Below are 27,970 nucleotides of genomic sequence, written 5' to 3' on the forward strand. Positions count from 1 at the left end.
TCCGCTGCGCTCACAACATTGATTTATCTCATTTTTTTAATTTGCAGCATAATGCCAAGAAAAGATAGACTCCAAAAGCAGAAGGACAGGGAGCTGCAGCAAGCAGCTCAGGGTAGCAGCTCTCGTTTATATTGGATCAGGCCATCAACTTGTAAAACAGATGAGGGATAATCAGTAACCCTACCTGGTCCAGAGGAGCCCATCACATCACAAACCCTAACCCTAACATATTATTTGGTTATTCAATATGGCCTGGTTTTGTCAGTTTTTACCTGTTATTCATTTATTTATTCAAATTGGTCATTTGAGCTAGTTTGTTAACAAAAATTAATATATAAATTGAAAATATCCTACTGTGTTTTTTATTTATTTATTATTATTATTTTTTGGGGGTTTGAGCACCTGCCCCCCAAAATGTCTGTGCACGTGCCTGATCTGAGGTAACATAAAAGCAGCCATCCAGCTCTGAATCTCACTTTCAGGTAGGAAGGAGCATTTCACTCTCAGACTCAAGGCTCAAGTATTATCCGCATATGATTTAACTGAGAAGAGGTTTTATAATAATTATCATCAGTGCCTTTTAGAAACGTCAACACACATCCATAAATTTTAACATTCAGAGACAATATTTATGACATTGACCCACAACCTCCATCACCAGAGCTTTACAATATGATTATAATCCGGCCTCCAACAATCTTCCTACAATATGTTCTTTATCTGCTTGTGTCTCCTCTCAGCACAGTTAGCAAGCTGCTCTCATGGTCCTGAATTTCTTCATTTTATTTTAAATTAAAAATTAAATTAAAATTAACAAAATAACAGAAAATAAATCCAAAGTAAATTTTCTGCGAATTTTGGTAAGAGTTTGAGAATGTTAAAGCCCTTAAATAGCCAATTAATTTGCCTGAAAAATAATAATCCTTACAATTTCAATAGGGCCTCACTGTCTGTCAGTGCCTGTCAGTGCCTGTCAGTGCTCGGGTCCTATAATCAATAAAGTGAACTTTCCCTCTGAGACTCAACAACCCCTCAACTCTCCGAGCGTGGCCGAACCGTACCGAAGTTCACCGAGAACGACGTCAGCGTGTCTCGTTCTTTCGTTTTTCGCGTGCGGGAGAGAGAGAGAGGGAGGGTGAGAGAGAGAGGGAGGGTGAGAGAGAGAGAGAGAGGACGGCTCCGAGCGAAGCAACAAGAAGGAAGAAGAGCAATGGCGACACTGGATCGCCCGACACCGAGTCCGGACAGCTTCCTGTGCGAGCCCTGGTCCTCGTTCGTCGGCGCTGCTGCTTCACGTGTCGTTGTCAGTAAGTTCACCGCCGCCGTTGTTGCTGTTGTTGTTGTTGTTTTTGTTGTTGTTGTTGTTGTGGCGGACAAAGTGTCGGGGAAGTGCGTGGACCGACAACTGTCTGTGATTGAGTTGAGTGGCGCGGCTCCTCCTCCGCCTACAGACGCACGAACAGGCAGCGTCAAAGTAACTGTCACAAATATCACCGACTGTTCCCGGTTAACGGGCTGCAGCCGCCGCAGCACAGACCCGGCTGACACCACCGACACCGTCCGCGGTCGCGTTCGCCTCCTCCGTGCCCTGCTGCAAGTTAGTTAGCCCTGACAGCTCCACTGGATCCAGCCACACGCACACACACAGGCAGAGGCTAGCAGAGCTAATGCTAAGCGTGTAGCCAGTCCCCCGCCCCCCTTCAGACCCAACATGGCTCCACGCGTGGCCCCCAAAGTTGTTGTTGTTGTTTTTTGTTGTTGTGGCCGCTGCTCGGTGTTTGTAAAGCGGATGTTTTTGTTTTTGCTCCCCCCCCCTCGCACGCAGACTCGATCCTCAACAACAGAGACGAAGAGCCCCCCCGCCTCAGAGAAGCTGCTCCGCTCCGCCAACCAGGTGAGGAAGTTACACTGGGACACAACTGGCGGGTCCAGGGTGACAGGGGGGTGGTGCTGCTGGTCCTGCTGGTGCTGCTGGTGCTGCTGGTTCACGTGCAGGATATTTGTATTGGTTCTGAGCAGCTCCCTTGTAGCAGCATGCATCTTGTACTAAATTTAAACTTATTCTTTCAATTTCCAAAATGTCAGTGAAGAAAACTGTAAAAAGTATCAATGATTTCCCATTTTGAAAGGGAAACGTATTTTAGTTCAGATGTGGGCCATGAGCCCCATAATTCTTATCAAGATAACAGATGGTCATATCAGTTGACATCGATAATAATCAGGGGAAATGTTTATTATTGTATTTAGGTGAGATAAGATATACTTTAGTGTCCCCAGGGGGAAAATTTGCCTCATAAAGTTGCACATAAAATACAATATAATCTCTCACACTTTGGCCTGTAATACTTGCATTCACATACATATCTGCTGACAATGACAACATATCTGGACTGTGACATATTGCACAGCCTTTTATTTTGACTTAACACCAAAGAGGTGACATGTTGCACATCCCTTATGGTCAGCGTCGTTATTTCTGTTAACTTTAAAGACTGATTTTAAGTTTGGAGACATCTTAAGTCTAAAGGTTGATTTTTTGCTCCCCACACAGTAGATAGCGTGTGAGGTATTACTATTGATTAAGATTATTTTTGCCACAATGATTGATATTGTTTTATCGCCCAGCCCTATTTCAGATTCAACCAACAATCCACAAACAAAATTCAGCTAGCTACCAAAAGCAAACATAGTATTTAGTAATAGTATCAGGTAGTTTCTGACATTTTTTTACTTTCACTTTCAATTCACATCTGACAGATCATTTACGGTCAACACTGTTTCCTGTCTTCCAGCATTTGGCACGCATGCTCCGGGAAAGGTGGCAAATATCAGTCATAGACATCAGTTTCCTAAACTTGACAGATCCATGAGTTACTTGAATTACTTTCACTGGGAAACGGGGGGAAATGTAAAAAAGCCCTTTCTCACAATGGTTTAGAAAGTGGGAAAAAAATGACTGGATGTGCCCCTTTGTCCAGATCTGCGCCAAAATTGTATTTGTTGTTTCTTGGCCCTTCCACCAAGTTTCGTGGAAAACAGTTCAGTAGTTTTTTGCGTACTCCTGCCGAAAAATGAACAAACCAACAACACAGATTTAATAAGAAAGGCTTTAATGCAACAACTGTGAGGTACAAATAAAAACCAAGACTTCAACGGTTGTAGTGTTGTTTCAGCATCTTGATTTATCTTCAGTTGTGTGTTTGTTTAAAAACAACAGCCTCTCAGTCAAACAGTCAGGCAGTTAGACTGCTGTGTTTGTGAAGCCGAGCGCTGTGTCAGAGTTATTATATTTATATAAGTGGTTCATTATCAGTAGAGTAGGGAACTAGACGTGCTTGTGTTGATGGGTATGTTGATACATGAGTGTTAGCTTGGTATCCAGCTTGTCACACGTCTTATTCATTATGTGTCGCAGCTGCACTCTGGGTTGTTGTTCTAAAATATAGTTCGTAATGTATGGAAGTGTTTGTGTGTGTGGGGGGAGGGCTGCTCCAGCACAGTGAGTGGGTGCTAACACCCTCAACCAGCGCTGCCTCCCCTCGGGGAGAGAGCCCGAGGAGTTCCTCCACAACTCAGCGCGTATAAATACCCACAGGAGCACGCGCTGCACGCTAACACGCTTGAGTCATCCCCGAAAAGTTAGAGCGAGCGTGCTCCAGCCCTCGTAGGCGCACACACACGTACACACACACGCATAGAGAGTTGGGGAAACTCTTCTCACTCTCACTGGTCAAATTCCAGCCGTCACCCCCCCAACCCACACACACACACAGACACACACCCACTTGCATGCCTCGTCTTCCTCTCTCACAGCAGAACTGGAGCAGCGTTTCCAGAATTGCTGAACTACCGGTAACATGACACTCAGGCCTGCTGAGAGTGATATGCACACAAACACCCTCACATAAACACACACACCCTCACAAACACACACACACAGCCTGATTAACCCACAGGTAAACACTTCTCAAAGGCTTTAAACGTTACATTATCTGAATGTAGCACAAACTAGTGGGATTCACTACCACATGTTTTACTCTCTGGACGCCTCAGTGCGGGTTGTGTGGTGCAGGTCACGATCGGTATCTGTGTCTCTCGTCTGTCTCACTCTCACATACGTACACACTCAGCAGAGATGATGACAACCGACAGCAACTTAGCCCGACGTGAGTGTCAGCGGCTGTCATCATATCACTCGAAATAGGCAGTGCTGCTATTTGTATGTTAAGTCCCCAGGGCGATAACTGAAGGGCTCCTGATATGTTAGGGATTATGGTGTTGATTCAGGGATTATCTGGATGTATATATTTTGCAAGTGTATTATTTAAAACAGGTAAAGTACACGACAGCGTGGACACATGTGCTGGGAGGAGGAATGCACTGATCTGCTGGATGCATCACGAGGGACCGGGCCACCCAGTGCAGGCGACTGTACAGTGCTGCTGGCAGCTCCTGTTGCTGTTCACTCCCATGAGGATTGGAAACATCTCTTGTTATCCAGCAGCAGACTGCTGAAAATTAGTCATTTAGTTAATTGGGTGCCGCTGTCTGCATGAAAATGGCTGGAGCTAAAATTAGCCACATTACCATGTCAACCATCGAATTCAGGAAATCTGCAAACGAATTGGTCCAGCCTTAAAAAAAATCCAAAACCTAAGTATTGTCCGAATCGTGAAAATTCAATGCAGCTCACCTTGATTCTTTCAGCACCTGCAATCGGTCTGGATGCAACAAGTGTTTCATTCTCTAGGTGGATTTTGTGGTAGTAAAATGTTGACTTTCCTTTTTTGTGCTTGTGCTCCACTGCAAAGTCGTTTTATATGCGGAACAAAACAATTAACCTTCGCTTCGGCGCACAACAAGGAATTGTCTTGGTTTGGTCTTAAGCAGCATTTGTTTGTGTGGGTGAGTGAGGAATCTTCGTGTCTGCGTCTTCACAACCATAAACGATGAATTGGGTTTGTTGACGTGCACGTGTGTGGCTCAGCAAACTACTGACAGCAAACTACAATGATTGGTCGAATTGCATTCAAGTTGGACAACATTGGAAGGTTCTACACGATTCACAGGGATTGATTGAATTTGCGTAGAGACTGAAATGTTCATTTGTCGAAGATGTTAGATTATAATTCTAGTTTCAATGTCAGTGATCTGACTATTTATTAATCACTTTTATGAGTCTGACTTTTATATTCACTCAAAACCACTTCATGTAAATCAGGGGATTGTGACCATGAAATCATTTTTACAAGGAAAAACCTTTGATAACATTAAACTGTTTATAGCAGTGAGTATTTCAACTTTTTAGGTATTTCTTTTTGAGGAGCAGGTGTAAATTATAATTATTCCTAAAATATCACAGCACTTTGGTTCCCTTTCTCTTTGCAACATGTCGTCTTTACACCTATTTGACCTAGCTTATTTAAAAAAAAATTTTTTTACGGGTCTACCCAAGGTCCAGCTCTCTGAAAGTGATCTTCATACAAGATCCAAGAACCATTTTGAATTCTCAAAGTTTCCGTCAGATGTTTATCTCGGGCTTCTTTGTAATAAACAACAGTCTGGTATGTTTCTAGTAGAGTTTGTTGCCTGGGTTCTGCGAGAGAAGCTGCCAGATATCGCTGATAAGCTTGTTTACTCTTCCTGGCGTGTTTCTTTATAGAATAACTTCAGTTGAAGCTGCAGCTGAGGCCCATACCCTCCTGTAGCTGTTTAGCACAATGATTATTAAAGAGTGATACCTATCACCTATAAATCTCCTAAACTGATGATGCATTTGTTACTTTGAACTGTGGTGGATCGTCGCTGCTTCCAGATCTTTTTTGATTAAGTGTCTATCCAAACACTCATTCACCGATGGGAAGTTGAGCTACTTGTAATGTAATCAGTGTCCAATGATATATTGTTTAAGTGGCTCCAAACGTGCTCTTCACCAGTGAGCGATTGTTTTTGTAGTTCATTTTCTGGCTTGTCAGTCATTTGGCAGATGCTGGTAGTTGGCTTGTACACTTCAGGCTGCAGAAATAGGCTACACACTTTGTTCTCACTTGACTTGGCAGAAGCAGAGGAAATTATACCCTTTTTTCAGTTCTCCCACTAAAGTCATTTTCTGTTGCTGTAAACTTTTAGAGGGAATCCTTTGCCAGCAAAAATTTCCCATCGCATTTTTTGTCAATGATTTATTATGAGGAACATGTGCTCGTATCCTCTTGCAGCGACGACAGGAAAGACGCAAACTGCGGTGATGCCGCTCAGCTTTTTGAAATGAAACTAACTCAGGGTGTGTTTCCAATGTCTCGTTACAGAGTTATTAATCCTTACTGCCTAAAAACCCGTCAGCAGCTTAACATAGCCACACCTGTTCATTTGTGTCTGTATTATTATCACAGCCCTGATCAAACCGCTTTTCAGGCAAGCCACAAAGACAAACACTGCAGGAAAAGAAAAAAAAGCTGTTTCTTCTCAGCAAACACGAGAATCCGAGAGTTTGAACTGCGGCTTTCAAGAAATGATGTCCCCAGAATGTGAGAAAGAAATAATCTCCTTCCATATTGACATGGTGAACCTGGCCAAGCATCTCAGCGTTAAGTACTTCTGTGCTGCAGCTCAGGAACTGACCTTTTTTTTTTCTTTTGCAGTTTTAATCAGATTTAGTCGTATCATGCCTATTTTACACAAAAATTCCTGGGTATATGCATTTTTTTTTTAGGTTAGAGAAACAGCAAAAAAAGGGCATTGACTCCAATCCCATTGGCTGTCGAGGAAATTGTCTTTCTGTATTTTTTCCCGTGGGCAAGTCATGGTCGATATCACAAACACGCTGGAAACCAGTGAGCTTGAGTCAGTCTTAACTCTTAAGTCATGAATTATACCCACCAGTGATTTTGACAGGCTCAATAGGTTTGTGGCCTTGAAGACTTCATGTATGAGGATGAGACCGGGTCTGACATTTTACACACACACACACACACACACACACACGCTTTCAAACATCACGTTCAACAGCACACACATGCCGCCTACACACCCACACACACACTCTCTCTCATGGACAGGCATGAGCACTGCATGGTCTCCTCTGCTTTCCAGTGATGCAAGGTCACGACGACACGCACCGCTACCCTGTCAGAGACCAACAGATCCTCCTCAAGAGCCTTCACCCACATCCCACCTCCCCCCCCCGGCTGAAGCCCTGTGTTAATACGTGCTGTGATTTCTGTCAGCAAAGCTTGTTTGGGTGCAGGGAGATCCGGTTCTCAAAGCTTAGCTGAAAGTGATACTCGCTGTTTTCCATTGGACGTTGCATGTCTGTGAGCACACTGTATAACTAGTAGTGTTTGTTTAAGAAGATTTACCGATGGTATAGATTACAATTTAATCTATAAGTGCTTATTGTTTTAAGTGCTGTGGGGTGTACTAGGCCCTGGGGCCAAAATACAGAGACATTCACACATCTCCAACTACCGTAAGTGGAAGCCAGATCACATGGAAAAAGCCCACGCCAAACTTGATTTGATGCATTGTTTTGGTTTCTCCTGATTCTTTGGTAAAAGTGTGAGGTGTTAACCGGTTTTGATTTGGTTATAATTAAACTGTCATTTCTTTATTTTTTTTCGAACCTTTATGACATTTTGAGGAGCAATCAATCAATAAATTAGTAAAAACTGATAAATAATGAAAATAATACTTATTTGCAGCCTTAAGCTGTAAAATCCTGATAGTAAAGTGAATAATCCATTATGGCTCTCCTGAAGTACTCCTGAGTAGTTTGTGCTGTTACAAGGGAAACATCCCAGTTTTGGTGAAATGATAACGTATTCATCTCTGATAATCTTCGACCTGTGTTTGTGTCTCTCGTCTGTTTGGTCTAAATCCTGGTCTCCTCTCTCTGTGTTCGTTTCAGAAATGCTCGTCGACAGCCAGTTTCCAGCACTGGAGGATTTTACTCTTGTTGTGTGCCACGTCTGCAATAAGGTGGTCACTCCTCAGGGCATACTCACACACTATGGTAAGACACACACAGTTCCCCCTCAGGCACTCACACACACACACACACATACCTTGTGGTGTCTTCAACTGTAGCTCAGAGGAACAGTGCAAACAAGGTGGCTCCCTTTGATCTATACAAAAAAAAAATTATCTATCCCTGAAAGGCACCTGAACTCCTGAGCCTCCACATGAACATGCACAGCACGGTTACGCCCCCAAATACCCCGCAGGCGGACAACAGCTGAAAAACACTAAATAATTTACAAGATAATCGACTGGATGTAGCCTTGTTCTCAGGCCCTTTTTATCCAGTAAATAAGTGTGTGCTTTGAATACAGGCCGAGTTTTATTTTTAAGCAGATCGTGGACTCTTGAAAGTGCCTCAAACAAACAAAAGTCAAATATACACTTGCATGTTAAAGCCCTGGCTGCGAAGGCACTAGATCTTACTCAGGGTTGAAAATTACCCTAGAAATAAAGATTTAGTATGCAAGGATTAATTTACACTTTCTGCGTAATGAACATGATTTGCATGTGAGTTGCGTGAGGTGGATTGTCATTTGCAGCAGCGGTAAAGACATCAACTCCCATGATCCCGTGCTGCTTCGCTAGGTCATAAAATTGGGCTTTTGTTACCTTTTATAGAGAAACCCCAAGTGGCCCATGTTACATGTTTTACGTTTAATTTCCGGGAAAGAAAGTTGTTGAAAAGTCTCTAACACATGTATGATATACTGTTACAATCCTTACACATGTTTGCTCGCCATTTCATAAATTGTCATGTGTTGCCATGTAGACTCAAAAACTTAATGATCTAATTTGAGATGTCCAGATTCAGACTAATCAAATTTGGGATTTTTGGAAAGGCAAATGTTTGAAAACAAGGCAGTATTCAGTAGAGGAGCAGAACCAGGCTGTGATTGGTCCTTCACCCAGTCCATCCACCTCTTTGTTTGTTTTTGACTGTGGCTCCACTGAGCGCGCTCGCATCTGCCCACTAGCCGCTGCTTCCTGCTGTTGGCGACACGTGCACCAGCCTGAGCCGTCTGTTGGGAGGGGGGGGGGGGACACGTGGTCGTGCTTAATGAACACAACACACAAACACCAAGCCTTACACACCACAGACACACACACACACACGCATGCTGCTTCTGCCAGAGAGCAGAGAGGCCAGAGGAGTGGTATGCACACACATTCTCACTTTCTGTTTCTCAGCAGAAAGAGGTCAGTGGCATTGTCTCTCTCACTTACACACACACACACACACGCTAAAACTCTTGGCAGCCCCTGTTGTTTTGTCCCTGCTCTTGCCCCCCCCCCCCGAAACTCTCCCTTTTGTTGGCAGCATTTTGCGCTGGCTGACACAAAGACAGTCAGGTAACAACAGGTCCATAACGCACACATGCAAATTCACATTAAGGAGTGGGGAAGCTCCCCTGAATTTTTTTTTTATTAACAACCTCAGGCCGCTTTAATTTTTAGTGGACCAGCGAAGTCACCTGCTGACTGGTCAAAAGGTTGTGGATTCGAGTCATATTATTTATGTGTACGATCAACCAGTGACCCGGAAGTCACTATCCCATTAATACAATCGATTCATTGACTTAAATTTAGATCTTCATACACCCAACTACTCTTTGTCATGACATGAAAAATGCTCCTCCGGGGAAGTGCCCCTGTTAAGTTATTCTTACTCTGCTGTTTGCATTTCCTCCCATTGTCGCATAATGTCACCGTTGTATCCTCACGAGCACGATGCCATTGTTCCCTACTGGGGAGTCTCCTTGAAATGTGGCGACCCTGAGTAGTGTTCTTATTCATTGCCCTGGCCTTGTATTGGCATTTGTGTGCATATCCATCATGGGAGGCGGTTGGGAGGGGGCTGGTTTCATGCTTGACCTGTGCATGAAATCACCACTGGGGCTTTACATACACAGAAATACGTGAACATGCTCACACAGACACACACACAGAGGGGGGTGGGATCCCTTAGGGGGAAGTGGTTCACTAGTTATGCACGGCCAGTTTGCTGCATGTGAAGAAGAGAGAAAGGACATCACCTAAAGCAAGCCTTATTATTATTATTTAATACCTTTTGATATCGTAAAGAAAATGTGATTTAATCTATTTCATACTTCAGAGACTTGCTCCATTTAAGGGATTTGTTTATTGAAATCTATCCTTATGTATATTCTTAGCATAAGTGGCCCCAGTAGGATATTAAATGAATCCCTCATGGTGGCAGTGTTAGTGCCATACTTTCTGCAATGAGTTAGTAAAAACAGAATGTGGAAAGAACTTGATTTTGGCAGAACTTTAAGCCTCAGAACAGACGGAGCAGAATGTTCTAAAGACATTTTCCCAATGAGTTCACATTGGTATTTTAAAACATCTTTTCATATCCATCCATTGTCTTCCATATATCCGTGCCCGGGTTGTGGAGGTCACCAACTAAGTATAGTATCCCAGACATCCCTCTCCTTAGCCACACTCTCCAGCTCCTTCTGGGGGATCCCCAGGCGTCCCTGGCCACACGGGATATATAGTCCCTCCAGCGAGTTCTGGGTCCACCCCGGGGTGGACAGACACTTGTCCACTGGTAAAAAGCCTTAATAATGTCAGTACACAAGTCAACAAAATATACAACATTGCTCTCATCGTTTTAAGACATTTTGAATGAAGAATTGTTACATATTATATGTGTGCAGTTTCTTTTTTAAGGGCTAGTATGACTGGCGGTTTAGTTAATTTGTTTGGCTGTTTCCTTCCCTGAACACAAACTTGAATATGTACAAATAATGATTGGATATTTATGCGACAGTCGTCTCTGTTTGGGTAAATCGTCCCTCTGTGGCATGTTCAGATATGCGAGTGTGTTCCTCCCAGTTCTCTCATCTCAGTGTGTGTGTCCCCTCGAACCTCTCCCTCGCCGGTGGCCCGCTGTGTGTGAGCAAGTGGAGCGCATGATGAAAGGTTCATGTTGCTGCTGGTGGTGGGAGTGACTGTCTCTGTTCCCACTTTGCTCTGCGATGGTGGATTAATTGAGGTCTGAGGCAGGTCAATGAAATTCCTCAGTTTCCACCAATGTCGTTTGTTTCATGTGATGGCTGTTAAACAGCAGAAGTTCTTCTTGGCTTGGGGTGCTGTGGTGTTGCTCAGTCCTCTGTTGTGTTATTGCGGCGCGGTTGTGTGTGAGCCATAAGCTGAGGGTTGGGCCCATTAAAATGTCAGCTGCTTTTTTTGTACATCAGAGGTGGTTTCTTTACTCTTTAAATTGTACACACATACTGAAGAAGAACATTATATGGGTAATAGTTGATAGCTTGGCTACTGAGCCTGTATCGGAGAACTGAACAGGTTTACGGAGAGGCAATCTGTTTTTTGTGTCAGAGAGATACTCTGGTTCTCAGGATCCACTGGATTTGTGTCCCTGTGTTTGACACGCATGGTTGTTGCTTGCTTTAGAATAGAATCAAAAAGCCTTTATTGTCACTGTACAATTACACATAGAACTTCCGTAAAAAACAGTCTTGCATTTTATTGCTTATTTCCTCTCATTGTGAGACACTTGAAATTAATGAAGTTACTGTTAATGTTGGCTCAACTTAGAAAATCCTTAACCTTTCCTTAAGAGACCCTAGTTAAGGCCTGAAGTATATTACCCCCCTCATGTTTTCAGCAGTACTTATACTAGAATACCCATGCTTTCATTCTATACTGATATTCCCCTGCTGGCTCTTTTTTTGTTTAGACTGTGTGCCTATAGAGAAGCAGCGTGTCTGTGGCTCTTCACAGACGTTTCTTCACGTTTCTCCGTCTCGTCCCCCGCTGCCCTCTCAATGTAAACAAACCCAGCTGAGCGCCGAGCGCCTCGGCTTCCTCATCAGGCGACAGCTCCGCCCGCAGGATGAGTCAGCGGCCAATTGGCATCCAGCTGGGCTCTCAGCATTGCCATAACGACAGGCAGACAGGAGAGCTTAGTAGTGAGAGTGCCCTTGTGGCTGAGTGGCTTAGTGACCTTGCCTGGGCACCCGGCCATGTATTGTAAATCAGATCAGTTAGCTCACCGCTAGCCCCTCACTCACGGGAGGACATCTGATTTAAACACACAATATATCTGTCAGACAAATAAGTTCATCTTTCATTATGTCTCACTGCACAAATATATTTGCTATTTGGAAATGGATGAATCCCTTAGCAGGAATATAAACTGTCTTTTGGCTGATTTATTTATTTCAACATTATTAATTTGATAGCAGGTCAAGTTAGATGCACAAAGTCACAAGCACAGGGTGTGTTTCTCTTGTAATATCACATTTCTTTATATTTATTATTTCCCTTATCCTGCAGGACTGAGTAAGAAAAAGCTGAATAGAAACTGTACACATGTGCATTTTACCAGCCTGTTTCTACTGCACACCTTCATTTTGCTGTACATTTTGAGTTGCCTAAAATCGTGCATATCCACAGTGTGATTTTAACGTGTGCAAGTCGCCTTGTTGTAGCCGCATACCTGCGAACGGGGCTCCGGACTTTGATCCTGCTACTGTGAATACAGCTGCCTCCCTCGTGCTCTGCTTCCTCTGGCCTATTTACACACCTGCCGCACATGCTCCCATATGCAAATTAAGCTCTCTTGCATAGGTTTTATATATAAATATATATACATACTGCCCACAGATACATGCAGACTCTGCATTGCCCAGATATCACTGCACATAAAGCCTCTATCTTGAGCTTGAAGATATAGTATGTTACAGTTTTGCATGCAGTGGATAATCTCCTCAACACATACACGCACTTTGCACACAAATTGCACACTCGCACACTCTCCCCGCGTCACCTGCAGCGCAAGTTGCTGTGCACTTACGCACCCGAGAGCAAACACACAGTCTGTCAGTCAGTTCGTCCTGTCTGATCAGCCTTGTGTGAGCAGACTGCTACTACTACACTCATTAACAGGGTTGTACAGGTACTGCATTGTGACACACACACACACACACACACACACACACACACACACACACACTTTCATTATAATACCTTATGCTTCCACTGATTGTTCACTAGTGTAGCATTTTATTATCAACAAATACGGATGTGCTTTCTGCGTTTTAGTTTGCCCCACTGTGCGCGTGTGTGTGTGTTTGTGTGGTTGGTTCAGGGAGTTGTTTTAACTTGACCTTGGCTCAAATCACACACACTATCTGTTATTTTAAGGTAGCAACTGAAAAAAAATGTTTGTGGACACTGGGGCTTTAAATATTTGCTTTAGTCTGTGTTATCATGACTCTGTGCAGCTGTCCATTTGCACCCAGGTGTAGTTGTTTGTATATGTGTATATATATATATATATATACACATGTACACAACTATAAAATCGATACTGTACTAGTCTAGACCCCCAACCGATAATATATGTAAAAACATCGATATCGCTGTTTATGTTTCCTGATATGTGGCCTCATGAAAACGTTGGTGGGGGCTTTATTATTATTCCACTTTTTATCAGCAGACTGGAAATCCAGCGAGCCGCACCGATTGGTCTCATCCCAACATTTGCTCTTCACCAAATTTCCTTTCAGCTAGATTGTGCAGATGATGATTGTTTACACTCTGGTTAAAGCAAGACGCCCATAAGCCCTGCAATGTTATTTTGGAAGTGCAAACGCAACATGACACACCACCTAATTTGAATACTCCGTCATTAGCAGCCCAAAATCCCGTGTCACTGTGTGTGTGTGTGTGTGTGTGTGTGTGTGTGTGTGTGTGTGTGTGTGTGTGTGTGTGTGTGTGTGTGTGTGTGTGTGTGTGTGTGTGTGTGTGTGTGTGTGTGTGTGTGTGTGTGTGTGTGTGTGTGTGTGTGTGTGTGTGTGTGTGTGTGTGTGTGTGTGTACCTCCTCCTCTCTTTTTTTTATGACGTTCTTCATCCCTCTGTTTCAACTCAGGTAGCTGGGGAGTAGTTTCCCTGTGAGACAGACAGAGAGACAGAAAGTCCTGGACCACACCCCCCTACCATTTCCCTACCCACCCCGCTCCCGCAAAGACATGCATAGCAAAAACCGTAAGTGTGAGCTCCTCCCCCCTCCTCTCTACTTTCTGCCTCACAGCCTTGTGATTACTGCCCGCGACGTTCCCCCTCCGAGTCTCGGCCTTCTTACCCTCCTCACACTCTGATCAGATCTAGGTCAAAAGGTATTTATAACTGTTGGCTCTAATTTGAACTTCACACGGTACCAGCGTGGCAGAGTTTATCACACAGGGACACTTCAGATGTTGTCGGGGACTTAATTGATTTGTAAATACTACTTTCCCTTTTATCTTTTGCATAAAAAAAGTTCTGGAACAAGTTTGCTTTATACCGTGTTACAACAAAACCATCTGGCACCTAAGCATTGAACACAAAATACCACACTGCTATACATTCAGAAGTAGTATAGCACTCAAAGAGCCCGTACCTCTTCCAAGGCCCAACAGTCCTGTCATGAAACTACATTTAAATGAACTAGATCTGGATTTGTATTTGCATCTGAGTGTCTTGATCTGTTAAGTGTGTGTGTGTGTTGCTTTTTTTGTGTGTGTGTGTGTGTGTGACCTCAAACAACTTTGTCTTCATTCCCTGTTTCAGAGAAGCGCCACAGCTCCCCTGTCCCCTCCAGGAGTCCCCTGGTCCCGATGAAGCCCAAAGGGCCGGCAGTGGCCCCCGCTGTGGCTCCCAGTCCCAGTCCTGGAGTCTCGCTGCCTTTCAGGGTCCCCAAGGACTACCCTCACTCCCGCTTCAGCAAGGCGCCACTCGCCGTCTATCCACCAAAGGGAGCTCGGAACAAGACATGGTGCGGTTTAAAAAAAATAAATAAATATGTGGTGTGATAAAAGACTTCACTCTGCCCCTGAAGCGTTTATTTAGTCATCCGACTCTTTTTACATCATCTTCCTCTTCTTTTCTTCTCTTCTTTCTTCTCTGCAGCGTCTCCCTTCCTGTCGTAACCTTGGAGAAGATGCCCTGCCTCAGCCGGGCCGACTCGTCTTCACACGTGCGCCTCACCGCCTCCTCCCTCATTCCCTCTGCCTCCCAGCGCTCCAGTGAAAAGCTCACGAATGGTCGAGGCGCCGGCGGGCCGCCCACGCCACGCTCCACCACGCCCCCATCCTCTCTGGACCGGCGGCCCAGTCCGGCACGCTCGCCCCTGGACAAGCGGCCGTCGTCTACACCCTCTCCCTCCCAGCCGGATCGAAAACCCTCCCCAGCACCTTTGCTCTCTCACCGAGCTGCCGCCTTAGCATCATCATCATCATCATCAACATCGGCGCTGGATAAGAAGCAGCAGAATGGGACTAAGACCCCCTCCAAGTCGCACAAAAGACTCTCCGGTTAGTGCTGAGAATGTATGACCCGATGCACCCACAATCCTCTGCTGCTTGGAAATGGGAGCAGTATGACAACACTTTATAATTTATTAATTTTTTCCTGTCTGTGTTTTAATGATCTTGACCCTACAGGTCCGTCACACGACTTTAAAATAACTATTAATCCACTTGCATTAATGTGCAAGAAGAGGTGAATGTTTCTACCTTTGCTACTTAAATTCCTTTCATAAGCCGTATACACAAAAAATACACACACTTTCCCTATTTACCATCACACTATAATCCCTGGAGAGCCTCCAGTCTTAATGTTTGGCTGCAGAGAGGATGGTGCCGGAGTGAGTTTGTTTTTAAGCGGTAGAGATGCCTTGCTGTAATTTTAGATATTTTTCTTTCTCTTGTTCTCTTTATTCTCTTCCCCTGACCTTTCTCCACTCTGTCCTCTGTTTACCGTGTCAGCCTAACCTCAAATCCCAAATTAAACATCAACTAGCGAGTGAGCTGCTGTTTGGAGTGGGCATTTCTCTTGCCTGTGTTAATATTGCGGCGCTATTTCCGAATTGCTCCTTGTCATTAGTGAGTCCAAAGAGCAACAAATTAAATATTTAATATTCCCATGGCGTGTGAAGCTGATTAGATGAACAACAGACAGACGCTTGTGGAATTAGTAGGAAGATGAGTCAACCTAGTAGTCATCTCGAAGTGAGGGATTTATAAATATGCATAGGAATGAAGCTACGTAGGTTTGTGATGAGCGCCTCAGGGTGTGGATGTCTCTCAATCCAGCTCTTCCTCTTCTTATCCTCCTCTTCCCCTCCTCGTCTCGCCGCTCGGCCGCGACTCGCTGCACTCAAAGCTTCTGATTTACACCCTCTTACTCACGAGCTCCCACTGCCGAAAAGCTGCTCGTCTTCTTGAGAGATGTTCACCCCGCCTCCTCCCATCTCTCTATTTGATCATCCTCTCACTCTCTCCACCTCCTGCCTCGACCTCCTCCTCTTTTCTCTCTCTCTCTCTCTCTCTCACACACTCATACTCTGTCCTGATTCTCTTTTTTTCTTCTTTCACACACTGCCGTCTCCTCTTCCCTTTTTCTGGCTGTCTCTCACCGCTCGTCGTGGTCGTGTTTCTCACTCATCAGTTTCTTCTTCTCTCTTCCTTCTCATCACCCCCCACCCTCACACTCTCTGTTTTCCCCTCTCTCTCTTTTTCTCGACTTCCATTCTAAAGCTTGTTTTGGAACTTTTCAGGGACACTATAAGTTTCTCCTACATCTAAGAGCTCGCTCATTTGATGTGTGCGTCTGCCGACCGGTGTCCGTCGGAGCAGTCGTCTCTTACTGCAAACACAGAAAGATTACAGGGATTATAGCAAAGGCCAGCGCAAGATTACAGCCCTGTGACAGCAACACTGTTAAAGATAACCTGCTGACTGGGGGTTGCTGCTGTCTTACTTGTTTTTGTGCAATAACAAAGTGTGCCATGTATTACTGCTTAGACAATTGGTTTGAAAGATTTAAATTAGATTTGACATTTATCACTTGACCCAGGACGTGAAATTATTTGCAGGTACTATAAAGTTAAAAATAATCAATATATTCATTATTTCGCATCTATTCAAAATGAGATTATGTTTGTTTACTCTAAAAACAGTACTTGTCAGACATATTGGATTGGAATGTATACTCACCAATACCCAACGTGGCATTTCAGGCAGCATCAGAGGCATTTCCAATGCTCCGCATGTAGCCCCTTGATCCATATCTGGTGTGAAAAATCTTAATTATGGCAGCATAAAATATATTCGTGGACATCTGTTGCATTAACTTAATATTCGCCTTTGCAATCTGTGTGTGTCTTACAGGGAGAGTGTTTGATCCTAACAAGCACTGTGGAGTCCAGGACCCGGAGACGAAGCGGTCCTGCACACGCTCGCTCACCTGCAAGGTAACGCAAAACCAACGCACACACAAAGAAAAGATTGTTCACGCTCTCCACCTCCGTGGAGACAATGATAGTCTGTGACCCTTCTTCCTGCTTCCTGCCTCAGGGCCTTCTCACCGGGAAAGCAGCTTTGTTTGTTTATGATAGTAATGATATTAAAGGGCGCGCTAACGTCTCTACTGCAGCTCAGACCCCGTCCTCCTCCCTGTCTGTCTCCTGCACGTGACACATATTCCTCCGTTAGGGCTGAACTATCACAGAGCCTGCATTTCCCTTGGTGAGGTAATTATAGATGTTGGACGAGGCTACAACATCTTTCTAGCTCAATTTTACTGCCCCCTTTAATTACCTTCAGTTAGCTTCACTAAACACTTCAAAGTGGTTATTAAGTAATTAAAGATGCATCCGACGAGTGTGGGGATGTTTTTTGGGGAGAGGTTGGTGAGAATAACTTGTGCATCTCTACTCTGTGTAATTAGTGCGTTTTAATTATTATTGTTTCTTATGGTTGTCCCGATGACAACCATGATTTCAAGCTCCTGATTTAGAAAATGACTCAAACCTCTGTTAGTAAAGAGGTGTCTTAACTTTTATACTGAGGGAATGGATGTCTGAGCAATACAGCAATTGGAGCAAATGTACCCTTATTATTCAGTTTGAGCTAAAGTAGTGATTTTGTTCGCCCAATTTCTTGTCTCCATAAAAATTGACAGTCCATGCTAACAGAGTTTAACAAAACTTGTAAGTTTAATTCATGGATCATAGGCCAATAGCTTACTGACTTAAACGTGGTTTCTTTTAGCGAACTGTTGGATGTTGGCGGATGTATACGCTCTAATGAATAACATGAAATTCAACTTTTCATAATGTTACTATTTTCAGCAACTGACTAAATAAAACAATAAAGAAATCCCAAACTTTTGGACCATTAAGTCCAACCTGTCGCTTGTAGATTTGAGCAGTCTCACACCGCTGTAAAATACACACAGACATCAATTTAAAAACTGAGAGGTTCAGTGGTTGAAGTATTATTAGTTTCAGTTTTGATCAAACTTTGGATAGAGTTATTTTTAAATATGAGGATGCATCGCTTCATCCATCTGCTCTGTCAGTGGCTGATTTTCATGATTCTCTCATTCTCTCACAAAGAGAGGATGTGCGTTGTAAGTTCTCTCAGTGGTTTCACAGTAGCAGCTGAGTCCTTGATTAAATGTCCCTCTTAAGTCTCAAGGAGCCGACGTCAGCACAGTTTTTACTTTGCAGATGTGGTCTCACTTGCAATATAAGATGCATCTTAAAGAGCCCCCGGCCCTCAAAAGCATTTTTCTTTCCATTAACCATACTACCTGCTGATCAACATGTGATTCCAGCGGCCTTAGACACTCTGTGTTAAACCAAATGTTTGGAAAACCAAATGTTTGATGGCTGGTTACCTTCCAAAGTCGCTGGAAGGGTAGACAAGCTGACCATGCACAGGCAATATTTACTTGTGAACGCAGCACGGCACAGTGATCATCCAGAGCAATGATTCCAGCAGAAGCAGAAGAATGAAATTTCGTTTTTTTTTCCGTTTCAGACTCACTCCCTGACCCACCGCCGAGCCGTCCCCGGCCGGAGGCAAAACTTCGACATCCTCCTGGCCGAGCACAAGGGGCGAGCGAAGGAGGGGGAGAAGGAGAAAGAAAGAGACGCAGCGCAGGAGAGTCCCAGCAAGCCTCACTGCCCGAACGGACGGCCGCTGTCCACGCTGAAGCTGCGACTGGCGAATGCACACATACCCAGGTAGGAACCACAGGCCGACACAAACACACACATTCATATTCACGATTCACCTTAAATGTTATTAATTCTGACATTAAATACAGTAATAAAATCATAGCAGAGTTGTATATATCTTTAAAAACCATCTGCCTGGATTTAATTTAGGTGATGTTATTTCAAAACAAAATCAAATTACTATATGACCATTTCATAATTTTTCTGAAAGTTTTCCATTTGATTGTGTTAAAAATGAATCACTTTTTGTAAGGAAAAGCAACATTTTCTGGACGAAAGTTAGTTTATTTCCCAGAAGGTCCCACTGGACGACCGAGGATGGAGCCAGGGTCCTTACATGTTTTCCTCCACCAGGGGGAGCTGTAAACAAGAGTATGAGGAAGGAGAGACACCAGTAGGAGGATGTCAGATCTGCCCGTGTCACAGCGTTATGAGAAACTCATTTCCTATGTTTGAAAAAGGAAGTTATTTGTTTTTTTTCTTGCTGTGACAAACGTTAGAATGACACTGATGACTGGTGTCAGAGCGGATACGCCTCCAGCTCTTGTTTATCTGTAAAGGGTTTTCTGTCATTTTATCTTTCGTTCTCTCTTTCCCCTCCACTCTGCCCTTCAATCTCGCTTTTCTCTTCTTCTCCTTCTCTTACGCTTTTCTTTTAATTCATCCTTCCTCCCCTGATCTCTGTCCTCTTTCCCATCAATCTTTTCCCTCTTTCACTTCCCTTCTGTTTACTCTCATCTCCCTTCTCTCCTTGCATCTGTCCTTCCCTCTCTTCGTCTTCACTTGTCACTCCCTCCTCCCTCCCCTTCATCTCAAGTTCAGTCTTCCTCTGTCCCTCCCCTTGCTTTGATTTTCTGGCTCGCTCATTTCCTTCCTCTTTACCCCTTGCCCAACACTTCTCTTTTTGTTATTCACCCATCTATCTTTCTAATATATCCACTCCAGGGCTCCAGGCGGCTCCACCACCTACACTTCCACCCCTCTGCCCCCAGCACCGGTGCCCGCCCCGGCCCCTAACCCCGAGCCGTCCCCTCTCAGCTGGGTGGCGACAGCGGGAGACGGCGGTCGCCTTTCCAGCGACGAGGGAGAGGCCGAGACTCCAGAGGACGCTGACAGACCTGCCTTTCACTACTCCCATCACCACCCACAGCCTTTAGGGGTACAAACCACAACTACTAACAGACATTTTCATTGTCCATAACCCCCAGGGCGTTAAAAATTAAGTATTTTTTTCACTGTTAAACAGAGAAATGATTTATTCATGTTAATGTGTTCTGCTGCAGCTGTAGCTCTTATCCGGTGTTTTATTGCAAAAAGGGTTTGGGCTCAAACTTCAGTTAATCTATATGTTGCCTTTTTAAAGGAGAGATTTCACAAGAGAAAACTTACATTTGTTGGTTGTGTCCAAATGTTTAGAAAAGCTGTCAACCATCACGTTTAAAGCTCAGTATTTTGTTATGTATTCTACAATTAGTTTAATCATATATTACACATCATATTTTCACTGAACCAATGAAATCAAATGTTTTAGCTGCTCACTGTCCTATTTATGTTTTGGCAAGTTTTCAGTTAAAAGGTCCTTATCCTAATCTCATTATCTCAGCTTAAAGGGAATGCCTCGTTTGACCTATTTTTCTACATTTCTGATCTTCTAAAGAAGATTTTAACCTTTTCTGTGGAAGATAATCTTCTATATCTATCTGTAATAATCCCAAACAAATTCTTACTCATCTCTTTTTTCTCCTCTGTCATTTGATACCTCTCTCCACCGCACTTGCTTCTGCCCATCACTTCCTGTATCTCACATCCCTGCTTCTCTCCTCCTTTTTCTGCTCTCCACTCCTCACCTTACTTCCTCTCTCTCTCTCTCTCTCTCTCTCTCTCTCTCTCTCTCTCTCTCTCTCTCTCTCTCTCTCTCTCTCTCTCCTTCTCTCCCTCTCTCCATCATCCTCCCACTTCCTGCCACTCTTGCCCCCCCTCCCTGCAGCTTTGCGTATTCAGCAGCAGGCTCATGGGACGGGGCCATTACGTGTTCGACAGGCGGTGGGACCGGATGAGGCAGGCGCTCCAGAGCATGGTGGAGAAGCACCTCAACGCACAGATGTGGAGGTGAGTGTACAGAAACCTGCACGCCGGGCGATCTGGGGTAGAGCTGTTTCATTATAAAGAATGTGTTAGTGCACCTCTAGATTATACACACAGGAGTAGGTGTGGGGATATCTTGCTGTTTTTCCGAGTCCCTAAAGAAACGCTAATCAGACGGATAAACTCACCTTGAGAGAGTGTGAGCAGGTGTAAGTATGAGAAGAAGAGATATCTTTTTATGAGGGTAAATAAAACTATTGATTGCTGGATAGACTGGAAGTTTTATTTTTTATTGTCATGTAAAACAAAAAGCCAGTTAATTTAAGGTTAAAAGGCAGCCAAGAGAAACATCGCAAATACAAAAAGAGAACAGGATAATGGGCCTTTGTGTAAGCATTGATGAGAGAATAAGAAGATTGATGGAGAAAGTATTTAAAATTGGGTCTGGCCATTTTCTTGAGTTTGCCTTTCACATGTGAGGAACACAGCAGGAGATTGTCCTTGCCAGAAGCGTTCACAACAGCCGGAAAATGTGTGTAACATTCAGCTGAGGGCGCATTGGTAGAACATGCAGGAGGCAGGACGTGATGTGTAAATTCTACTGCGGGAATCACATGTTTTTGTTTACAGAAAATCAACACCAGCGTCGGCCCCTATAACCAACAGCTCTTAAATTGCACTGCCTTTCCAAGTTGATCTCATCATCTGCGTCCTCTTCATGTATGATCCTGAGATATTCGTTTTCTTCCAGTTTCACCCCATGTTCGAAATCTGGGCCGTATTCTCACTTTTCCTGCCGACTCATAGTAAAATATCCGAAAATATGTCTTCAGCAGCTCACTCAGACGTTTTCGTTCTCACATACAGCCCCTTTGGAACATTTCAGAAAAATGAGTTCAGTGCATGCTCTAAAGCTGCTATGCTAAATTCCTCAATTTATGCAAGCAGAAAATGATAGTCCAGTGGATGTGACACACTTATTGATTTAAATGTTCCTGTGTGTTGCAGGAAGATGCCTCTGGCCGCTGACGGCCTCCTCTCCTCCTCATGTCCTTCCTCAGTCACGTCACAGCACAGCTCCTCCATCACCTCCCCCTCAGACTCTCCCTCCTACACCGCCACCTTCCCTCAGTCCACGGCCACGGCCGGAGTCGTCAGCATCCAAGAGGCCGCGGCACAAGACCACGCCCCCATCTCTTCACCGGGTAAAGCCAGTAACGGCACCCACAGAACCAGCCGGCCATCCAAAGACACAGACACTGACTCCGCAGCAGGATGTAAGAGGAGAAAGAACTCTTCGTACTTTTCCTCCTCCCTTTCGTCTCCTTCTTCACTGATTTTGACTGTGGATAATCACAAGAGGAATGGCAGCAGCCACCACACGACACCGCAAGGCTCACGGGGGGCTGCTCCCTCCTCGGCCAGGAGAAGGGGACTCGGGCGCGGGGGGAGCGGGCTTTGGCGCAGCGGAGATGACTGGCTATCGAAATCTGACGTGTCTCAAAGCCTCAACTCGCAGAGCAGGTGGGTCACGCTCTGTTAAATTTGAGAGTGTAGCAAATTGATTTTATCACGTTGGACGAGTTGAAACGTTCATCTTTCTATGGAGGATTGAATGACAGGATTTCTGCTTTCAAAAATTCCCCTTTTTTCCAGAAGTTTTTTCCCTTGAGAAGATACTGAGTACAATCTGATCACCAATCCAGATTACACACACAGGAGAACACGCTTGAATACAATGGACTCAAATAAAAGCTCTGTTTAAATTGTATCAGCTTTGATTGTAACCATGGTTAAAACCAACACAACATGGGCCTGGCACATGACACAGTGCAGCATGCGGAGGAACAGATGAGAGCATCGGTTCATTAAAAGTACAGTAGCGTGTAAACGGCGAGGACAGTGCCAGCAGTGCAAAGGCTGCGATGACAGGTGTTTGGCTTTCACTCTGAAATATACGGCAGAGTAAAATCTGCTGCGAGGATTTTAATCCACACCTAAATATATCTTAGTGTACAGTGAAGGCCGAGGTGGAGCTTTCTGCATGTCATCAATTGCATTTTTCTGGTTCTTTCTAGTCTCAGCGTTGGCACCAGCAGTGTACCCTACTCATCTGGGGAGCTCGCCTCCACGACTCATCAGCCCCTGGCCCCCCCTCCTGGACCCCTGGCTTATGCCGGAGGAGTCGAGGGGAGGAAGAGGAGGAGTCCAGGCTCGTACAGAGGGAAGGCCAGCAAGCTGAGCAAGCCGGGCGGACTCGAGAGCCTCTTTGGGAAAGGAAACGACATCGGTGGGATACTGGCGTCAGGGCCAGAATCTCCAAGACAGGTAGACCGAAAGAATCCAATTCAAATCTGAAACATCAAGACGAGACGTGGACAAGAGGCAGCCATGCTAACAGCTCTGTGAACCTCTATCATAGACTGTATATAAAGATGGACGACATCACAGCTCTCCTAAAGTGAAGCCAAATTGTCTCGATCGCCACCTGGTGGTTGGCTGCTGTATAGGTGATGAACACCACCTCCTCCGTGTTAGTGGATTGGATATTGGTCAAAGTAAAAAGTTTTCTCTGTTTTTTTTCTCTCCATCCCTGATCGCTGCTGTGCAGACTCTGGCTCCAAATGTGCAAGATGACAGCTTTTGTTATTGGGATATATTAGCTCCTATTCTGGATAGTGGGTGGAAATGAAGACGTGTCGTCCATCTTTATATACAATCTATGAGCTGCACTGCTGTAATTCATTTGGCTTTTATGTAATTGTTTTACAGCTATTAGCTATTTTATTTAATCTTTTTCTTTAGCCATTACTTTAGGTAAGTTTAAATGATGTTTTATTAAGGTTTAAACTACAGTTTTTTGTGTTGTTTTTTTTGGTCCTCTTTGGGAAGCGGCTGTTATGAAAGGTGCTTTATATATAACGACACTAAATGACAGTTAATATATCTCTGTCCTGCTCTGTCTACAGGCCAAGTTACATCACTGACAGGAACCTGTGTCACGGACAGAATGTTGTGCAGCTGTGGAGGCCACCACCGCTAGTGACCTTTGACCTCGCCACTCTTCCACTGACCTCACCGATCAGACTGCTTCTTCTCGGCGATGTCAACCCTGTTTACCCAATGACCGTTCAGTTCGGGACTTTGGAATCTTTTGCCCACGATCGGTCTGGCAGATAACTTCCACTCTCCGTTTTCACTATGGATCTTTTTTGATGGACAGCTGCCGCACATCACTGTGGTCGTGGTATTTTCAGAACAAGATATTGGAATCCAAAAAACGTTTCCTCTGAAAAGGGAATTTGCCTCTCAGCGTTTTACGGCATTGTTAATCTCAGCACCACTGTACAATCTTTGGGAAAGCATTTAAAAAAAACGATGAGACTTCATTTTCTGGTTGTTGTGTACATGATCCCGGTTGCTGTGTTCAGTCAGCGGACAAGGAAAGAGGTGTGTGATTGTTTTGTGGAGTTAAATGGTTAAAGGACCTATCGACACGTCGACTGTAGGACTCTGACTTCAGCTACCCCACCTGCCTCCCCCCCTCACCCTTTCCTCCTCTTTTCCTCCTTTTCCTTATCAACTTTCTCTCTGTCTTTCTTCATCTTTCAACCTCTTAACGTTGTGCCCCCTTGTTCCCCATCCATCCCAGCATGCCCGAGTTCAAAGTGCACTTATCTGCCCTCGCTTCCCTCTTCGCTGACTCCAGAGCAGTCCCCAGCAGTGCCACACCAGGACCTGTCCGCACAATGGAGGAAAGAAAAACAACCCTGTCTGCGTTACCAACCAAGCATTGTAATTTCAACATAGGAAGACATTTAATTTGTTGTTTTCTTTTTTTATTCTCAGTTCTACTTTAAATGTTGCAAGAAACACAAACTCCTGTCTGTGTGTCAGGACTTGCACCAAAAAAAGGAATTATTACCACGGTGTTGGATATTTGTTTTTGTTGTTTCTTTTTGTATGATAATTTATGTACCTAAATGTCTGTTTTCTAACTGACCGTTGAGGGTTGGAGCTACAGAGATATTTTTAAGCAAAGGCGTTTTGAAGAAATGTTGAAAGTATTATGATCGTTCTTACTGTTGAAAATGTGTACATATCTGTTATTTTTGTATTTATTAATAATTGTCCCCTTTAACTAAATATGAGCTAAAAGAGGGAGTATTTTCCCTCCTTGTTCTGTGTTTAATGATATTTAAATTGGTCTGGTTTCTGAAAACCTTCAAAGAATTAGCAAGTTCTGAAATAGATCCTAATCGATATCGCACACGGCCGGATGTGAGCTTAAACTGTGGCTTCAATTCATCTCATTTCCTTGTAGCTTTGTTGGTCAGTCAAATAGATTGTACTGTATATAAAGATGGACGTCACGTCTCCTCCTCCTCCCTTTGTCAAGATATTAAGCCAAAATATCCTGGACACGGACGCTGCCATCTTGTGCCTTTGGAGCCAGAGTCTGCGCAGTATCAAGGATCTGCCGATGCACAGCCTCGTCAGTCTTAGCTGTCAATCATTACGCTTCACCCTTTTTCATAGCATCATCACCGAAATATTTAACCCTTTATACATCAGTATGAAAAAAACAAAAATCATAGAAATCATCTATGAAACATATTATTTGACGTGTTCTTTGAATTTCTAGTTTTGCCCACAGCCCTATCTACTTGCATGAGGAAGGATTTATGACATATGCTCAAGCAAGCCACCAGGGGGCGATTCATGTCGTCCATCTTTTTATATAGTCATTGGAACAAACTTCAAACTATTTAATTCAGGCAAATTCTACTAACTACTGTCATGTTGTCTGACAAGAACAATCTGAGTTCAATCTCCACTCGTGTAGATCTCATCCACAACTCATCTGCCGTGTCCCAACTCCATACTAATTGTATACAGTACACATCGCTTCCTAAACATTATAATGTGCTGTGATTGCTGTTAGTTTGCAAGAAATCCAAATATTAAGTGTTATAGACTAACAAGACAACACATTTTCTCCAAAGATTAAATACTGAGTTCTTCAAAAATGTATTTACATTATTGCTGTTGTGAAACCCTCCTCCATACGATGTGCTTTAAAATTTTCACATACTCTGTTTTGAACCTACTCTAATCTATGTATATGGTGTATAAGTATACACCATATACTTAAAAACCTATGTAGAATTAGTATGTAGGTTGGGACAAAGTGTTTGTCAGCAGATTAAATCGTGGAGACAGTTGTAGCAAGACCAAAGTATTTTAGTCCCGTTATTACAGGTGGTCGTATATGGTTGATTATTTATTTCACAGGTTAAGAATCACACTCAGTTATTTTGTGTTTGCCCGTGCATTTAGTGGAACGGACCACAATGGAAGTCAGAATTTATACAGACAAAATGGCCAACGTCACAAAATGTCCATCCTTCCCCGAGGCACAAAGTCATGCCCGGTCCCGATGTCCAGATCAGGATATTTACGCCTATTTAGCTCTTTAAAGCTGACTAAAGAATGTTAAGACAATTTATTTATATGCAACCATCTATAAATGTGAAATGTGGCGGCACCAGATGTCAAATAGTCCGAGAGTCCCGTTTCCCAAAGTTAGCGACTGAATGCAATTTCAATTTCATTCAAGACTCGATCATTTTTGGATCCTCACGCCCTGTGATATAGATTTGATGGTCCAAAATGTCAATGGACACGTCTTCTATGCTTCTAAACAACCACTTCTTCTTATTTCTAATGGATACATCCCAGAACACAAGGTGCACCTGATGTACGCAAATTATAAAAATTTGCAAAACCAGGCAGTTGTTAGTAGTTTTAACATTCCTGTTTTTTTTTTATCTTTCTTCCAAATTTCAAAACAATACTTCAATATTGTCCTTTAAAGGAGTAGCAGCTCCTAGTTCAGTGGTTACTGCTCTGTGGTCTTTGTTTCAATGTAGATACACATGGTTTATCTGGGTACTTGCGGCGTATAATAACATGTAGTGTTTTCACTTTTCTCTCTGTTTCGAGGCCTGTTACCACCTGCCGTGCTCACACGCGTTTATGTCGACAAACTTACGATACAGACCATCAGATACACTAGTGTATAACGGGTTCACGTTGCTTTACCAGAAAATCTTGTTTGATTTTTTTCCAGCTCAGTATATTCCTATCAGGAGTATCTACAGATCAAAGATGACGATGATAATCTCTGTGCTAAGATGATTTTGGGAAATGCCGCCGTGTCTTAGCGATGATGGTAACGGAAGTGAGAAGTTACTCTTTGTTGCAGCTAAAATTCAAAATGAAGCTCGTGGATGTTTATTTCGGAGCAGTTGTATTTTTCCTTTGCTGTTGAATTCTGTGGAGGTGTTAACAGGTCCTTTATAAACCTTCCCCCCCTTTTTTTTTTCTTTTTTTTTTGCACTTTTTTATAAAGCCCAGGTCTTTAAACAACCTCTATTTATATTAATATTTGAGATATATATTAAAAGAATCTATATATATTTTTTAAAGTGTCTCTGGCAACTACAGTGAAAGAAGATGAACAGATTATTCTTGGTGAGTTGGCCCCGAAACCAACCAATGTTTTTTATTTTTATTGTATCTGATCCAAATTGTGGTGAATGTAAAATGCTTTTGTATCATTTCGGGGGGGGAGGGGGGGGTATTCAGTCTCAGTGCAGTCGGATCAGAAATAAAAAAATCCCATCAAGACAGTTTAACAATTGCTGTAAAAAAAAATGGTCTTATATCCGAGCTTTTATTAAATGATTTGAAGTGGATGCTGCTTTTTTAATTTGAAAGAAAATCCCTCTGCTGATTGTTTGTTTTGT

The 27,970-nt window shown here is 43.6% G+C and overlaps 1 protein-coding gene across 4 annotated transcripts; it reads left to right on the top strand.

Annotated features, from left to right (window-relative positions):
- The first annotated feature begins 1,151 nt into the window (after positions 1–1,151).
- atxn7l1 (ataxin 7-like 1) lies at positions 1,152–27,953 on the top strand. 4 transcript variants are annotated; one of them, XM_053414671.1, is made up of 12 exons: positions 1,152–1,307; positions 1,826–1,894; positions 7,904–8,008; positions 14,618–14,822; positions 14,957–15,360; positions 17,218–17,300; positions 18,874–19,079; positions 20,019–20,232; positions 21,061–21,182; positions 22,167–22,682; positions 23,237–23,486; positions 24,128–27,953. In XM_053414671.1, exons 1-12 carry the CDS (start codon positions 1,211–1,213, stop codon positions 24,143–24,145), a joined length of 2,289 nt encoding a protein of 762 aa, XP_053270646.1. In that variant the 5' UTR covers positions 1,152–1,210; the 3' UTR covers positions 24,146–27,953. The 4 variants fall into 4 exon arrangements, with proteins under 4 accessions (XP_053270646.1, XP_053270647.1, XP_053270649.1 ...); XM_053414674.1 differs by lacking the exon at positions 1,826–1,894 and adding an exon at positions 13,938–14,053 and having other exon boundaries at positions 1,275–1,307; XM_053414673.1 differs by lacking the exon at positions 1,152–1,307 and adding an exon at positions 13,938–14,053 and having other exon boundaries at positions 1,867–1,894.
- The last annotated feature ends 17 nt before the right edge of the window (positions 27,954–27,970 follow it).

Source organism: Pleuronectes platessa, chromosome 22 (genome assembly GCF_947347685.1).
Source record: "Pleuronectes platessa chromosome 22, fPlePla1.1, whole genome shotgun sequence".
Taxonomy (NCBI): domain Eukaryota; kingdom Metazoa; phylum Chordata; class Actinopteri; order Pleuronectiformes; family Pleuronectidae; genus Pleuronectes; species Pleuronectes platessa.

What these genes read in the sequence shown, in the direction of transcription:
- atxn7l1 (XM_053414671.1), top strand. Translation starts at nt 1,211, where the DNA reads ATGGCGACACTGGATCGCCCGACACCGAGTCCGGACAGCTTCCTGTGC. An exon ending in CACGCTCGCTCACCTGCAAG is followed by an intron (nt 17,301 to 18,873) that starts GTAACGCAAAAC and finishes TTTCCGTTTCAG; the next exon opens with ACTCACTCCCTGACCCACCG. An exon ending in GCGAATGCACACATACCCAG is followed by an intron (nt 19,080 to 20,018) that starts GTAGGAACCACA and finishes TATCCACTCCAG; the next exon opens with GGCTCCAGGCGGCTCCACCA.